The sequence below is a fragment of the Camarhynchus parvulus genome, chromosome 14, assembly GCF_901933205.1.
Source record: "Camarhynchus parvulus chromosome 14, STF_HiC, whole genome shotgun sequence".
In the NCBI taxonomy this organism is placed as follows: Eukaryota; Metazoa; Chordata; class Aves; order Passeriformes; family Thraupidae; genus Camarhynchus; species Camarhynchus parvulus.
Window position 1 is genome coordinate 5,695,199 of NC_044584.1, and position 15,290 is coordinate 5,710,488.

The 15,290-nt window shown below is 49.7% G+C and overlaps 1 protein-coding gene across 3 annotated transcripts in view; it reads left to right on the plus strand.

Moving 5' to 3' along the window:
• The window catches only part of CACNA1H (calcium voltage-gated channel subunit alpha1 H), a 153,294-nt gene that overhangs the window by 102,369 nt on the left and 35,635 nt on the right, over nucleotides 1-15,290 (plus strand). For all 3 annotated transcript variants that reach the window (XM_030958025.1, XM_030958027.1, XM_030958026.1), the window contains exons 11-20: nucleotides 1,371-1,522; nucleotides 2,759-2,944; nucleotides 3,964-4,081; nucleotides 5,493-5,648; nucleotides 8,480-8,570; nucleotides 9,890-10,098; nucleotides 12,221-12,646; nucleotides 14,446-14,546; nucleotides 14,906-15,029; nucleotides 15,148-15,216. In XM_030958025.1, coding sequence (XP_030813885.1) covers nucleotides 1,371-1,522; nucleotides 2,759-2,944; nucleotides 3,964-4,081; nucleotides 5,493-5,648; nucleotides 8,480-8,570; nucleotides 9,890-10,098; nucleotides 12,221-12,646; nucleotides 14,446-14,546; nucleotides 14,906-15,029; nucleotides 15,148-15,216 — 1,632 coding nt within the window. The remainder of the gene's footprint in view (nucleotides 1-1,370; nucleotides 1,523-2,758; nucleotides 2,945-3,963; nucleotides 4,082-5,492; nucleotides 5,649-8,479; nucleotides 8,571-9,889; nucleotides 10,099-12,220; nucleotides 12,647-14,445; nucleotides 14,547-14,905; nucleotides 15,030-15,147; nucleotides 15,217-15,290) is intronic.

Below are 15,290 nucleotides of genomic sequence, written 5' to 3' on the forward strand. Positions count from 1 at the left end.
GGGAAAGGAATAGGATGGATGAGCTCTGCTTGATGTGAGGGAACCGGGCCCTGCAAATTTCCCAGCCCTTCCCCGGTATCCCATGGCAATCGGAGTTTATGGATTAGATCCTGGAGCTCTGAGTGCTCTTCCCCTGGATAAATGGTTGAGCAGCAGACAGACGATTGCAGGGAGTAATTTAGCAGTGAATGATGGCTCATTAGCAGCCCACGGGCTGGAGGGGATGTGTGGGCTCTTCCCAAATCCCAGTTAACTCTTTCACCCTCTCCTTCCACTGCCAAGGGTTGGATTTGCTGAGTGTGGATGTGTTACAGAGCCTCAAGTAGTGCTACAGCATCCCCTCCAACCAGCCGATTTTTACCCCCCTAACGAGGGATGGTGAATAAAGGGAATTATTATCAGTCCAGGAGATGAGTCAGATATGAAAATCACACTTTTTCCCAGACAATGTTATTACTCTGAGGAAAAGGAAATGAAAAAGGCTCATTTTGTCTCACAAAGGAGCAGGCCTGGAACTAGAAATGCTCATTGCAGAGACAGGTGCTGTTGGAAGGAGCAGCTCCAGGGAGGGAGCAGATCAATCCCACCTTTTCCCATATTTTTGGGGAGCCTGGATGCTGGGCAGGCTTTGCTGCACTTCCCAGGAAAGGAATGGAATGTCTGGAAGCCCGAGGGAATGTGGTGCTGGGATAGAAGAGGGGCATGGAAAAATCTTGGGTTTCGGCTCCATTAAAACCTTGTACACCCAGAGAAACTCAGAGATCCTGAGTGCAGTCCTGGCACTCAGGGCCATGCTGCTGGCACCTAAAATCTGCTGGGTTTAGGAAACACCATTTGGGGGTCTTGGGGGGCAATTCCCAAAGAGAGGTAAGTACCTCAAAAAACATAAAACTATTGATCCCACTGACTTTAGGTGTATTTTTTTTCCTAATGCTCTTAGGAGATGTCTGGAAGCAAAATGCTTTGTTTTAATGAATAGAGCTGATATTCCTATATCACATACAGAAATATCTGATATTCCTATTTTTGCAGTGTTCATAAAGTTCTGCTGGAGTCAGTGCAGTAAAAGCAGAGTGATCCATGTGAATCCAGGCAGATTCCAGCCTGGATAATTTTATCTTGGAACAGTGAACAAACCCTCTCCTTTGCTTAGCTTGAATTATTTTGGGTTGGGCACAATTGTTCTCCAGCTGCTCCAGAACCGGGCTGGGATCCTGTGATCCCAGTAGAACTCACAGGGAACTCCAGGAGGTTCATCTGCTGTTCCCTCAGACATTTCTTTTTCCTCCACGGCTTTCCAGAAGGAGCACAAATCCCAGCAGAAGGAACATTTCCCATTTTCTCTGACCACTTTGCTTTTCTGCCCACAGCCAGACGAGCTGACCAACGCCCTGGAGATCAGCAACATCGTCTTCACCAGCATGTTTGCCCTGGAGATGCTCCTGAAGCTCCTGGCCTTTGGCATCTTTGGCTACATCAAGAACCCCTACAACATCTTTGATGGGATCATCGTGGTCATCAGGTCCTTCCCTCACTGTGGCTTTTCTGCTGGGGAGTGGGGTGGGGATCAGGGATGGCAAGGGAAATTCAGGTTGGGTGTTAGGAAAAGGTTTTCTGCTGGAAGAGTGGTTGGGCACTGGAACTGGCTGTCCAGGGATGCGGTGGAGTCACCGTCCCTGGATGTGTTTAAAAAAGGATTGGATGTGGCACTGGGTGCCATGGTTTGGTTGGTGAGGAGATGTTAGGGCTGGGTTGGACTTGATGGTCTTCAAAGCCTCTTCCAACCTGGTGATTCTGTGATTCCATGTGTTAATCCAGGGTTGGGGTGTGTTGTAATTGTGCTGGACTTTTAGATTCATCCAGGGTTGGGGTGTGCTGTAATTGTGCTGGACTTTTGGATTCCTGTCCTTAGGAGGGCTGTCCAAAGTAAATCAACCTGGCAGATGGAGAGGAAAATCTATTTATGCCACACATCTGGCATTGGGGTGGATTTTCCACTCAAGTGCAGCATGGTTGCTCCTGGGAAAGGGGTCCTGGGGTGTCCCTACCCCAGCAGTGCCCTCCTCTCCCAAATGACCCCAGCTGGGCTGGAATTGGGCAAGCAGGAGGGGAAGGGGGCCCCTGCTCTGCTGTGCTTCTCAGGGGACACTGTCCCAGTCACACCTCAGTGCTGGGATCCTTTCTGGTCACCCCTCAATCAGTAATTTGGGGCAAAGAATTCCAGGGACACAGAGATGTAAAGCAGGAGAGCTGGCCTTGGCACATCCCTTTGATCCAGACAAGGTTCAAGGTTCTGATCAAAGGTCATTCTGTGGTCTGATCAAACCAACCCCCCCAAAAATCCCTCTGGATGTTCTAAAGGGAGAAAAATACCTCAAAACTATTGATCCTATTGACTTGCAGTGGTTTTTCGTTTCCCTAATTCTCTTAAGAGATGCTGGATTTTGTTTTAATGAATAGAGCTGCGCTGATACTGCTATATCATAGGAATGGATATTCCTGGGATAAAATTGTGATCCACATTATTGTAGTGGTGCAGACATGAAGAACCTCAGGGGAAAAAAGGGAATTAAGGAGAAATTTTGGGGAATTGACCCCAAAACCAGCTGTAAAGCAGACGAGCCATGCCCCCAAAGGCGCGACCGCAGCTCTGGGGAGCAAAGCTGCTTCCAGGAGCAGGAAAAGGGGAGATTCCTGGGGGGATCAGCTGCCAGGGAGCAGAACTGCTGGTGCTAGCAGTGTCCCCATGTCCCCACAGTGTCTGGGAGATCATTGGGCAGTCAGACGGGGGCCTGTCCGTGCTCAGGACGTTCCGGCTGCTCCGCGTGCTGAAGCTGGTGCGCTTCATGCCCGCCCTGCGCCGCCAGCTCGTGGTGCTCATGAAGACCATGGACAACGTGGCCACCTTCTGCATGCTGCTCATGCTCTTCATCTTCATCTTCAGGTATTTCTTGGTATTTCAGGTATTTCAGCTCTTCCTCGAGGCCTTGTTCTGCTTCAGGATGGGTGGGTGGGGATGGGGACATGCCGCCGGTGTGGGGGTGATGCCTTGGGAAGGCTGGGCTAGAACAGAGGCTGGAAGAATTAAAGAATAGAACAGAGGCTGGACAGAGTTAAAGAATAAAGTAGGGATTTATGAAAAGGCCTCAATGGATCCACCTTGGGCCTCGTCAGGGCTACACCCAAGATGAACACAAAATGGTCACAAAATGCACGCCTGGTCATGGGGTCTCTCATTTTTATAAGTTCTGATCCATGTGCATTTTGGAGTTAATTGTCCAATTACAGCTTTAGGTCCCATCCTTCTTGTTTTTCTCTCCTCAGTCCACGTTGTTTGTGCTCGTGGGGCTGAGGTTTGGATCATTTGTCCTTGGTCCCCAGCTGGAGAAAGAATTGTTTTGTCTCCCTGCTCTGTGCAGAGAGCTCGCCATCCTCTGATGTGAAGCCAGACCCACACACTAAAGCAGCACAGAATGTGAAAATATAAAAAGCCAAAACCTGAGGCATCAGGGGTAGTGCCCACAGTGGGATATTTAACTCTTTCTGGCCCGTTTTTCATGGAATGCCATCATTCCAGAGGTGAATGAAGGACACAAATGGGCAATCACTGCCCCTTAGAGGCTCCTGAGCTGTGTCACTGGCTGAACCATACCAGTGTTAGATTTGGGGTGGAAGTCGTGCAGATTCCAAGATTTCTGTCTGTTTGACCCTTTAACACCCCTCAGAATCCTTTGCTTGGAAACAGGGAGCTGGCAACATGGTTTGTCATTTTTCCAGACAAAGGAGAATTCTGGATTTTCCTTCAGTGCAGACAACTGGAATGAAATGTGAGGCAGGAGAACCAAATTGTGGGGTCAAATAAACCACTGGGAGTGGGAAAAGTGTCCATAAAACCCCTGCAATCCTCCCTGCAACCACATTTCACCCAGGTGTTTCTTCCATCTGCCTCTTTCCCCACTGCAGCATCCTTGGCATGCATCTCTTTGGGTGCAAGTTCAGCCTGAAAACCGACACGGGAGACACGGTTCCAGACAGGAAGAATTTTGATTCCTTGCTTTGGGCCATTGTGACCGTGTTCCAGGTAAGCTCTGCGTCCTCAGGGGTGTTTTAAGGGGGAACGTGAGGAGTTTTTATTCCACGAAACTCTTCCAGGAGGTGTCAAATTTGGAGTGAAGAGTTGTTAGGGTAGAGATGGGTTTAAAAGCCCTGATGGAGAAGAAATCTACTCAAAATCAGCACTGTCCTTATCTCTTGTCAGTAAAAGGAGGGCATCCGCTCTTATTTTCCTTTTTGCTGCCCATCCTGCTCCTACTCTGCAGATCTCTGTCTCCTTCACTGCCTTTTGCAAACAATTCTGGGGGTGACAGATCCTCTCCCAAATCAGAGCTGGAGGTGCTGGGGCAGCCTTGATATAAAAAGTTGTGTTTCCTCTGCAGCCTGGTTTGTGCCTGAAATGCCTGGCAGGTTCCACAACAGAGGAATCATGGTTAATGCTGCTTCAAGGATATTTTAAATATAAAAATTAGACTTCCGTGTTTCAAAGCTCAGGCTTTGGAATCTGAGTGCAACAAGTGTAAATAAAGTTTCCTAAAAGCAGAGTAGCATCACTCAAGGTGGAAACAGGCCAGAGCCTTCCCTGTGGATATAAATTCTCACAAAGGAACAAGGACAAATCAGCCCCAGCCTCAGAGCTTCCCATTTTTCCCTTCCCAACACATGAATTGCTGCATTTCTCCTCCCAGTCCCTTGGGAAATGCAGCTGGCACGGAGCACAAAGGCTCAGTCCTGTGTCCCAGGAAGGTTATTGAGCAGCATGACTCAGTGCAGCACTCCTGTCCCCAAAGCCACCTTGGTTCAGGGGGTTTGAGGCTGTTTTCATGGCAAGAATTAATGTGGAACATGAGCCTGTCATCCGTTTTTCTAAGATTTTTGAAGCTGGAGAGTGAAAATCCCTGAGGAAGATCCCTCAGAGCAAAGCTTTGCAGTGATGGGGTTTTTTTTTTTCCCAATGTTTTTACCTGAAGGAAACAACTTCCCTGAGGTTCTGGAGCCACCCAATGTCATTTATCTCATTAAATATCCTGTCCCTTACCCTTTCCTTCAGCTCCAGCTGCCTTCTAAAGAGCAGCCTGAAAGGAGACAAGATCTGAGGCCTCAGGTCTGTTATCTTCTGATGGTTATCAAAGGAGGCAACACCTCCAGGAAATAATGGGATTAGGACAGTGCATCCTTCACCTGGGGATATCTTGGATCTCAACTGTCCTCTCTGGGCAGGGCAGTTCCTGCAGGGAGGGCAGGCCTGGCCAGCAGAGGTGCAAAGATCTAAATAAAGGCAAATTTCTACAACGTGATCCGACATCACGTGCAGAGAGCTGAACAAAGGCAATTCTTGCTGCCTCATCTCATGAGAGCTGCCAGTGGAAAGGTCAGGAGGAGGGGGAAATGGCAGAATTCAGCGCACAGAGGAGCTGAGGGTTCCCCTTTCCCTGCAGATCCTCACGCAGGAGGACTGGAACGTGGTGCTCTACAACGGGATGGCCTCCACCTCCTCCTGGGCCGCCCTCTACTTCGTGGCCCTGATGACCTTTGGCAATTATGTGCTCTTCAACCTCCTGGTGGCCATCCTGGTGGAAGGATTCCAGGCAGAGGTGAGACATCCAGGCTGAGGGAAGGGGAGAGAGCTGTGGGGATAATCCATGGCAGGGAAAACATCTACCCATGCAGGCAGCCCTGCATTTAAATTTAAGGAGTGCAGATGAGCTGTGGTGGGCACCTAAAGCTCTTCTGGATCAATCTTTGCAGCCATAAATTTAAATTTAAGAGGTGCAGATGAACTGGGCTGGGCATGCAAAGCTCTTCTGAACTAATCTTTGCAGCCCTAAATTTAAATTTAAGGGGTGCAGATGAGCTGTGGTGGGCACCTGAAGCTCTTCTGGATCAATCTTTACCATCCCTAAATTTGAATTTAAGGGGTGCAGAAGATCTGTGGCGGGCACAATTTAAGGGATGCACAAGAGCTGTGGTGAAGCTCTCCTGGATCAATCTTTGCAGTTAAAGCCAAACTGGATGTGGAATGGGAATTGGGGGACCAGAACTCTGATTTAGAAGAAATAATTTAGCATTAATTTTACTCACCAAATCTCCCATATACCCCATGGTTTGTGTTTCTGTGTGCTGGGAATCAGGCTTTCAATACATCCCAAAGTTTTACTAAAATCCCAACAGATAAATCAGCTGGCTTCCCTTGATGAGGGCTGGTTGCCTTGTCCTGAAGGGAGCTCAGGGCTCTAAGCAGGACTTTCCCCCAATGGGGCTGTGCTGTCCATGGCTCTGTCCTGTGATTCCACATGTTCCACCCAGCTCCAGCCCTGAGGACCAGGCAGGATGAGCCCTGTCCTTTCCTTGGGACTCTGTCCCTTCTGGAATATTTACAGCCAGGGGCACAGCTGCTCTAAAGCTGTTCCCAGGTTCCTGACATTGAATTCTCAGATCTTCAGGACGATGCTTTGAGGTGGAAGAAGTTTTCTCCTTTAGGGATCTTTGCAGGGAGCAGCTCCCGTTCTTCCCCTGCCCCTTGGGAGGTTGAACCCGGTGCTGATGTGAAGCCAGAGCTCTCTGAGTGCCTGATTGCTCCTCCAGACAAGCTGTGGTTTCCCTGCCCAGCCCTAATGGCTCCTTTCAGAGCTGTTACAGACCATGATTTAAATGTGTGCAAGCTCTGCTTTTCCCAGCCTGGATTATTCACCCCAAGGGCCAGCAACCACAGGCATGGCATTTGCAGGGCACATTTTGGTCTCCACTCCCATTTATTATCAATCCTGACATCAGGCCTATGGGCTTGTCACTTGTCTCAGGGAGAGGCATTACACAAAACCCTTCTCAGCTGCCAGGGCTCCCCTCAAGCCTTGCACTGGGAAATCATAAAATCCTGGAATGCTTTGGCTTGGAAGGGACTTTAAAGTTGGTTCAAACTCCCTGCCACAGCTAGGGAACCTTCCACCAAACCAAATTCTCCTGGAGCTGAGTTTGCTTTTGTCATCCCTGGCTCTGCTGCTACGCTGGGAATTCTTGGTTTGACCTCTTTGACTTTGCCTCTGACAGGGGCTGTTCTGAGCAGTCACGGGAAGCACCGAGGGGAATTTTCCTCCATTTGCTCAGGTGTTTCTTTTATTTATCTGGAGAGGGACTCCTGGGACAGCTGAGAGCTGCTCTTGACTCAGAACCATCAGCAGGGCTTCAGCAAGGGCACTAAAATCGTCCTGTGAAGCACAGCACACGCTCTCAGCCTCATCCCAGCTCCTGATCTGCCTCTGGAGCAAGTTTGCCAGGAGTTTTCCTAGAAGAGAACAGACTTAAATGGCCACAAACCCATTTTTAGTACATTTGTGTTTAGTACAAGTAGCCAGACTTCAAACAGGGCCATAATTGCATATTTGTGTTTACACCGTTCCCATGTCATTTTGAAATCCCCCCCAGAGCTGCTCTGGGAGAGCAGGCAAACCTCCCAAAATTGTGCAGATCTTTCATCCGCTCTGCACTGGTGTTTCTGCTGTGAAACAAAGATGAATCAGGGAGCTCGAGCCGTTCAGTCATCCTGGCTGCAGCACTTGGCAATAAATCACAGCAGAGCGAAGTTCATTGCCGCTTCAGCACCGTGCCTCTGGGAACTGGGGGGGTTTGTCCAGGCACCAGGCACAGAACTGTGCTCCTTTCTCTGGGATCAGCCCTTCCATGCAGCCCTTTGCTGTCAGTTTGCACAGATTTCTGCAGTGCTGAGGAATCCAGCCAGAGCCCCGCCGGCATTCTGCTGGAATCCCTCCCCGAGGAAGGAGAACCTGAGGATGGCTCCTCTGTCCCAGGCTGATCATTTCTGGTAGCAGATCTGTCCAAAACGAGCTGGGCTCCCAGGAGGAAAGGCGGGGTGAGGGTGGCTGTTCCCTGTCCTGAGCTGCTGCAGGGCTGCCAGGCAAACTGGCCTCATGCCCTCTGCGTCGGGTTGCCAAGAGATTTCCCAAAACAATCCCAGCCAGCACAGAGAGAGCAAATCAGGCTTTCCAGATCTAAGTCAATTTGAAAGTGCTGTCAAACAGAGAATTAAAACCCTCTGACACCCTTTGACATCAAACCCTAAGTGCTTTCATCAGGGATCATGGAGAGAGCAAACAAGGAGCCCCCACCATGCCAGGATTTTCAGTCATTCCTGCAATTCCAGCTGCTCTGGGATGTTTTCCCCTGGGATTTGCTGTTCCTGGAGCAGTGTAGGAAGCACAGGGACACGGCAGGGACATGGTGACAACCACAGCATGGTCCTTTCTGTCCACATGAGTGAAAACAAGGGAGAGGGACTTGCCTGGGATCATTCCCAGGGTGGGCTCAGAGGGAATTTGGCATAAACCACCCACAGGGAGCAGAGGCAGCTCAGAGCTGCTGAGGAATCCTAATGAATTGGGTCTGTTAATTACCCTCCTCCTCTCTGCAGGGAGATGCCAACAGGTCAGACACAGATGAGGACAAGACATCTGCCAACTTCGAGGACGAGTTTGAGAAGCTGAAAGACCTCAGAGCAACAGGTGGGGCTTTGTGTCTGCGTTTTCCTGGGAATCTGGGAGCTGCAGCTCTGCTTCCACAATGGAAGAGTCCAGTTAATTTAGCAATTAATCTGACTGCAAAGCCACCAGAGCAGCTCTGCAAAGTGTAGGGGAGGCTAAATGAGCACTGATATTTCCTTTAGACAGATGTTTTTCTAATTTAAACATTCCCCAAGAATTTTTAGCTGTGTCTCCTCCCTCCTCCTGCACCATTAGCACAGAGTGCTTTGCTGACAGCAATGTTCTCACCCCACTTCTCGGCAGCTTTTCCAATCAATCAAGTTCTCATCTGTTCCTTTTGGTTTCCCACACAAAATGCATTTGGGTGAGGTTTGATGGATGGAAAATGTTGCTGCTCATTTGTGTTCCAGGAGGGTCTGGCAGTCGATTTGAGGGGAGGCCCACACTGCTCTGGTGTACCAAAAACATGGAATTGGAGGTGACAGCCTTCACTTTGCAGCCAGAGGGGTGACAAAAAGGGATCACACATTTTAACAGTGAATGATGGCAAACAGGAGCCTCTTCAGTTCCTGCTTCCTTTGATTCCCAGCTTGGGGTCTGTGAGGATCTCTCCAAATGCTTCTAAACTAGGATTTGTTTCAGCCAAGGAGAGGCTGGTTGTGGGGAGCAGATGGAATTCAGCTGAGGAAGGGGCAGCAGAGCCACTTGTTGGGGAAGCAGAGGTCCCTTCCAAGCCAAGCCATTCCATAATTCTACAATTTCTTTGGAGGACACTGGGTTCCCAAAAGCCCCTTAAGATGTCATGGCATTCACCTGATGCCTTTCAACACCTTGGGGGGATCTCACTGCCCACAGCTCCACCTGGCAGAGTCCTGGAGGTCCCCAGGAGCAGTGTCCCCTCACGTGCTGTCCTCTGGTATTGTATTTGTGGGGTGGCAGGAAGGAATGATGAATCTGACTCCATGTTCTTAGAAGGCTAATTTATTATTTTAAGATACTATATTGTATCAAAGAATACCATACTAAAGAATACAGGAAGGATACTTACAGAAGGCTAAAAGGATAATAATGAAAACTCGTGACTCTTTCCGGAGTCTCGACGCAGCCTGACTGTGATAGGCCAATAAGTCAAAACAATTCACATGAAACCAATGAAACAATCACCTGTAGGATAAACAATCTCCAAACACATTCCAAAGCAGCAAAACACAGGAGAAGCAAATCAGATAACTATTGCTTTCCTTTTTCTCTGAGGCTTCTCAGCTTCCCAGCAGCAAAACCCTGGGGAAAGGGAATTTTCATAAAACATGACTGTGCCACCCTGTCCCCTTTCCATGCAGAGATGAAGATGTACTCGCTGGCTGTCACCCCCAACGGGCACCTGGAGGGCAGGGGGGCCATGCCCCCACCCATCATCCTGCGCACGGCCGCCACCCCGATGCCCACCCCAAAGTGCTCCCCACACCTGGACTCCCTGCACGCCCTCGGGGACTCGAGGAGAGGCAGCAACGCCTCGCTGGACCCCACGGGCTACGACCAGAAGTCCTTGGTAGGTCCTTGGTCCTAGTCCTTGGTAGGTTCTTGTGGCCCACAAGTGACACAGGGCGCTGTGGGGTCTTGGTTTCCAGGTGGTGGTGGGATGTTCTGGGGTGGAAGGGACCCACAAGGATCGAGGGGATGGCCCTGACAAGGGTTGATCCCACAGGTTTGGTGTTGTCAGTACCACTTGAGCCTTGAGCTCAGTTTGGGGTCATGTAGGATATTGGGGACAGGCACTGCTGGAAAATGAAAAGGAGGGTGGTGGAGGTGGGAAATGAGTAGAAAGGCAGGAGGAGAACAGAGCTGGGGTGTGCAGTGCTGGGGCAGGGCAGGGACAGCAGAACAGCCAGGGACAGTGAGTCCATGGGAAGGGCAAACAGGGATGTACCAGGATCCAGGGTTTTCCTGCCTCCCTGAAGCCCTTGCCAAACCATCTCACTGGACAGCCATAACCTGAACAAGTCCAGCTACCCCTGACCCCTCAGAGGAGGAGCAGGGATCTTTTCCAACCACACCAGCCATTTGGGATGTCTTGGAGAAGCTGTCAGGTGTTCTGTAAGGATGAGACCTGCAGCCCGCCTGGTGTTTTGGGGCTGTATCTTGAATTTACACTGTGTTGGGGAATTAAACATTTTCCCTTGAGCTCTGGTGACGGTCCCACAGCCCTGTTGCAGGGGAAATCAGGGAACAAAGGATGAGGGGGTTTGGAATGAGGAGATGGGATGAGATGATCTCCAAGGTCCCTTCCAAGCTAATTCCACCATTCCTTTGGAAGGCTCTGAGTTCCCACAGAGGCTGTGACATTCACCCGATGCCAGGATCGGGCTGAGCTGCTGCTCTGGCAGCCGTGCCTGCAGCAGGGGGGTGGGAGGGCAGCTCTGGGCACACACAGGGAGCAGAGGCAGCAGGCAGAGTGGATTTCTGCTGCTGTTTATCCATCCCACTCCTCTGCTCCAGAGCTGCGAGATCATGTTCAAATCAAGGCAGCAGACCGTGAAGGCACCTCACGCCCAGGCACAGCCACCATCCCCCTTGCTAAGCTGCTTAGTCAACCTAATGCCTTTGAAAAGCAAACAGAGCTGACTGCTGTTTGCCTTGGGCTTTCATGGCATTGCGAGCTGCTGGACAGGGATGTTCATCCTTCCAATCCCTTCTCGGGGAGCACAGCAGTGCCACCAGCCAGAGGCAGGCGAAGCAGGCAGGGCTGCACTGAGGAGGAGGAGGAGGAAGGCAGTTTGCCTTGGTTTGTGCTGGGAGGAAACCATGGAGGGAAAAGGAGTTTTCCTCCTGGCTTTTCTGCGCTGACCTTAAGCTCTCTCATCCTGGGAATTGCCTGTATGTGCCCAAGTGTGCAGACAGGCACTGAAATTTGTGGAGGAGGAACATTCACTCCACTTCCTCACACGGCAAACGGCCGTGACTTTCACCAATCTGGGCAAAACTCCCCAATCTTCTGGGGGCAAACAACCCCTCCCTCCCTCCCTCCCTATGGGGATCTATAAAATCAGAGGGTTTTGGGAAAGCTGCAAAAGGCAGGCCTCAGAGACAGCAGAACTGTGATTAGAGCTAAGCAGTAGCCATGAGATTGGTCAGCAGAAAAACGATGTAAGAAGTAGAAAAGTAAGGACAAATAGAACAATGGTCTGTGTATTAACACTTGTCTAGAATAACTCCCTAGGCTGCAGAAAAGTATATCTAGCGAGATATTGGGAAGTTCTAAGCTTAATAGCGGAGCTCTGTGCATTGTGTTTCAAGGCTTACAGCAGGTATTTGAAATAAGCAAACATTGTTTTAACCAAAGGTACCTCTACTTATAGCGGTTGGATAGAACTACTGTCAATATGCTCTTGCTTTGTGTGATTGGTCAACAAACTTTTAAAGTGAGTTGTAACATTAAGTTCTTGGTCTGCTGCCTGGGATGTGAGCTGGTGGCATCTTCCCATTGTCATAACCATGTAATGTGACTGATGCTGGAAAATAAAACAGCTCGAGGCACGTTCCTAGCAGTCCCATTGGTGATTTGTACAGAGCCCCTGGCCTGCAATAAATGGTGCCCTCTGTGAGGCCTTCTTTTCGCAGCTTTCCCAAAACCCTCTGATTTCACGGATTCCCACACCTCCTTTCTCTCCCAGTCCAGCCTCCGCAGCTCCCCCTGCGCCAACTGGGCCACCAGCAGCAACTGGGGCAGCCGCCGCTCCAGCTGGAACAGCCTGGGCCGGGCGCCGAGCCTCAAGAAGAAGAACCAGTCTGGAGAGCGGGAATCGCTGCTCTCCGGAGAGGGCAAGGGCAGCACGGACGACGACTCTGACGACGCCAAGTCCAGCTCGCCCAGCCGGCCCTCGCCACCACGCCGGGCAGAGTCCCTGGATCGCCGCGGCTCCCAGGAGCTGCTGCCCGAGCTGCTGCGGGTGCCCTCCGTGCGCCAGCTCGGGCCCGGCCCCGCCGCCCTGCTGCCCACAGAGTTCCGCGGCTGCAACGGCAAGATGGGTGCCGAGCTCTTCCTCAGGGTGGACGGGCACAAGGAGGACGCGCTGGACTACGAGGATGATGGGGAGGATGTGAGTGCTGAGGGATCTTGGGTGGCTGGTTGTTAATTGCTGCTCCCAGATGCGTAGGATGTCTCTGTTTCAGCCCGCGCAGCTGAAGAACGAGTCAGAGCTCTTTACTTTTCGGTCTTGAGGTTGTTTATTAATTCTTATCTATGAAATTTTCTCTCTGCCCAGCTGAGGTCTGCTCAGCAGGGCAGCCACAGGCACTCTGACCACCCCCGAGGCGGTGTTGTCTTTTTATACTACAAACTACATATAACATATTTACACTTAATTCCCAATACCTATCACCTATGTTAGACAGTGAGCTTCTACTCTCAACCAATCCCGAAGTGCCAACATCACAGCAGAAAATGAAGAACAAGATGAGGAAGAAGAAAGGCTAGACACACCCAAGTTCCTCCATCTTGTCCCCACAACCCCCGTTCCAAAAATCCTAAAATCTACATTTTCACCCTGTGATAATTTTATTATTATATTATTCAAACTTCTGTGACTTTTAGCTCCTCATACAAAGCTGGTAACTTGCTGCAGGGGTCATAATCAAATCCCCAGGTGTTTTGGGCTGCGTGCCAGGGTCTCTGAGCCCCCGGCAGGATCCTCAGCAACTCTGGAAACCCGGAGGGATTTACTGAGTTCTGACAGAGGGAGATGGGTGTTCGTGGGTTTTCCATTCGTAAAAGGATGGATGGATCCAGTAGCATTTCTGCAGACCTCTTCTGTCAGGCTCAAAGGGCAGCAGGACTGTTTGTTCTTCAGCTTTAAGCTGTTGCACTCAAATTGCACTCACCCCACATCCTTTACATTGCATGGCTATAAAGTAGGAGTTTGTTTTTAAACTATGGAAATCCGACATGGATATGTGTTATCCCCAGCTGAGGAATGGGCCTTTGCTTCCTAAAAGATCCCTTTTTTAAGAGATCGTTTTAGGCCTGTGTTGTATTTGCAGGGAAATGCCCCAACGAAGGCAGGAATGATGAATCTGACTCTATGTTCTCAGAAGGCTAATTTATTACTTTATTATACTATATTATATTAAAGAATACTATAGTATACTACACTAAAGAATACAGAAAGGATACTTACTAAATGCTAAAAACATAATAATGAAAACTCGTGACTCTTTCCAGAGTCTTGACACAGCTTGGCCCTGATTGGCCAATGTGTCAAAACAACTCACACCAGAATCCAATGAAACAATCTCCAAACACATTCCAAAGCAGCAAAACAGAGGAGAAGCAAATGAGATAAGAATTGTTTTCCTGTTCTCTGAGGCTTCTCAGCTTCCCAGGAGAAAAATCCTGGGTGAAGGAATTTTTTCAGAGAATGTGAATGTCACAGGCCTGTGACAATCCCATGAGGTAAAACTTCCCTTTTTTCCAAAAATGCCTCATTTTTGGGCCAATTGGGATTGTCCCCTTCCAAAATGAGCTGCAGACACTGCAGGTGAATGTCTTTACTCACAGGAGCTGTTTGGTGTCATGAAAGCCTAAAAAGAGATGTTTTCCACTTAACTTTTTGGTTACTTGAGGCCTTTTTGGGTTTGGCACAACGCTGTGTCTCCAAATGACACCTTCCCAGAAGTCTTGCTTTATCCTGTCCATCTCTTCTCTTTTTCCATCCCTGTCCTCCTTATTTTCTTGGACAAATGTGATAATGGCCACCACAGCTCTGTCCCAAAAGCTGTGACCACCTACAGATGCAATAAAAAGCCATTAACTGCCCCCTCCTTCCACAAAACCACTGTGAAAGTTGAAGAGGCAGGAAAATAAAAGAGGAAGAAAAGGTGTTCCTTCTTTTTTACCCAGAGTTATTGCTACCAGATCCGCAAAGCCCTGGAGCCCTACAAACCCCAGTGGTGCAAGACTCACGAGAACTGGTCCCTCTACTTGTTCTCCCCACAGAACAGGTAAGAAATTCCAGTGAAATTCCAGCCCAGCAGGGGTTTGAGGTAATGGAATATTGCCTTCCTAGACAGCCCCCCCTTGGGAAAAATCCTTCAGAGCTTTAGAAATCCAGCTCCTGATTTTGAGGTGAAGTTTTCAGTTCGGTGTGGGCAGAACTGTGTGGTTCACCCCTTTGTTGTTGGTGGCTTAGCCAGCATTATTAATAATTAATAATTAATGATAATCATGGCCGAAGCCTGTGGAGATGTTGCCTCACCACCTGGGCTGGTGCTGGTGGCACATCAACGTGAGCTGGGTTTTGGGGAGGAGCCTGTTCCTGACCCAAACTTCTGAAGGATCTGTTTTTCCCACCTCTCTCCAGGTTCCGCGTGACGTGCCAGAAGGTCATTGCCCACAAAATGTTTGACCACGTGGTGCTGGTCTTCATCTTCCTCAACTGCATCACCATAGCTCTGGAGAGACCAGACATCGACCCCCTGAGCACGGTGAGAGGCATTTCCTTCCTCCATCCCCCATGCAGATCTTCATCTCCTCAGGACCAGACCCTGCAAGACAAATGTTGGGTTTCTGACTCGCGTCTCTTTGTTGTTCTGTGTTTTCCAGGAGAGGATATTCCTCAGTGTCTCTAATTACATCTTCACTGCCATCTTCGTGGTTGAAATGATGGTTAAGGTAATTAGAGCTTCATCCCATGGCCCAGAGCAAATTCTGGCAGACCAGACCATGGCAGAGTTACAGATCTGGGT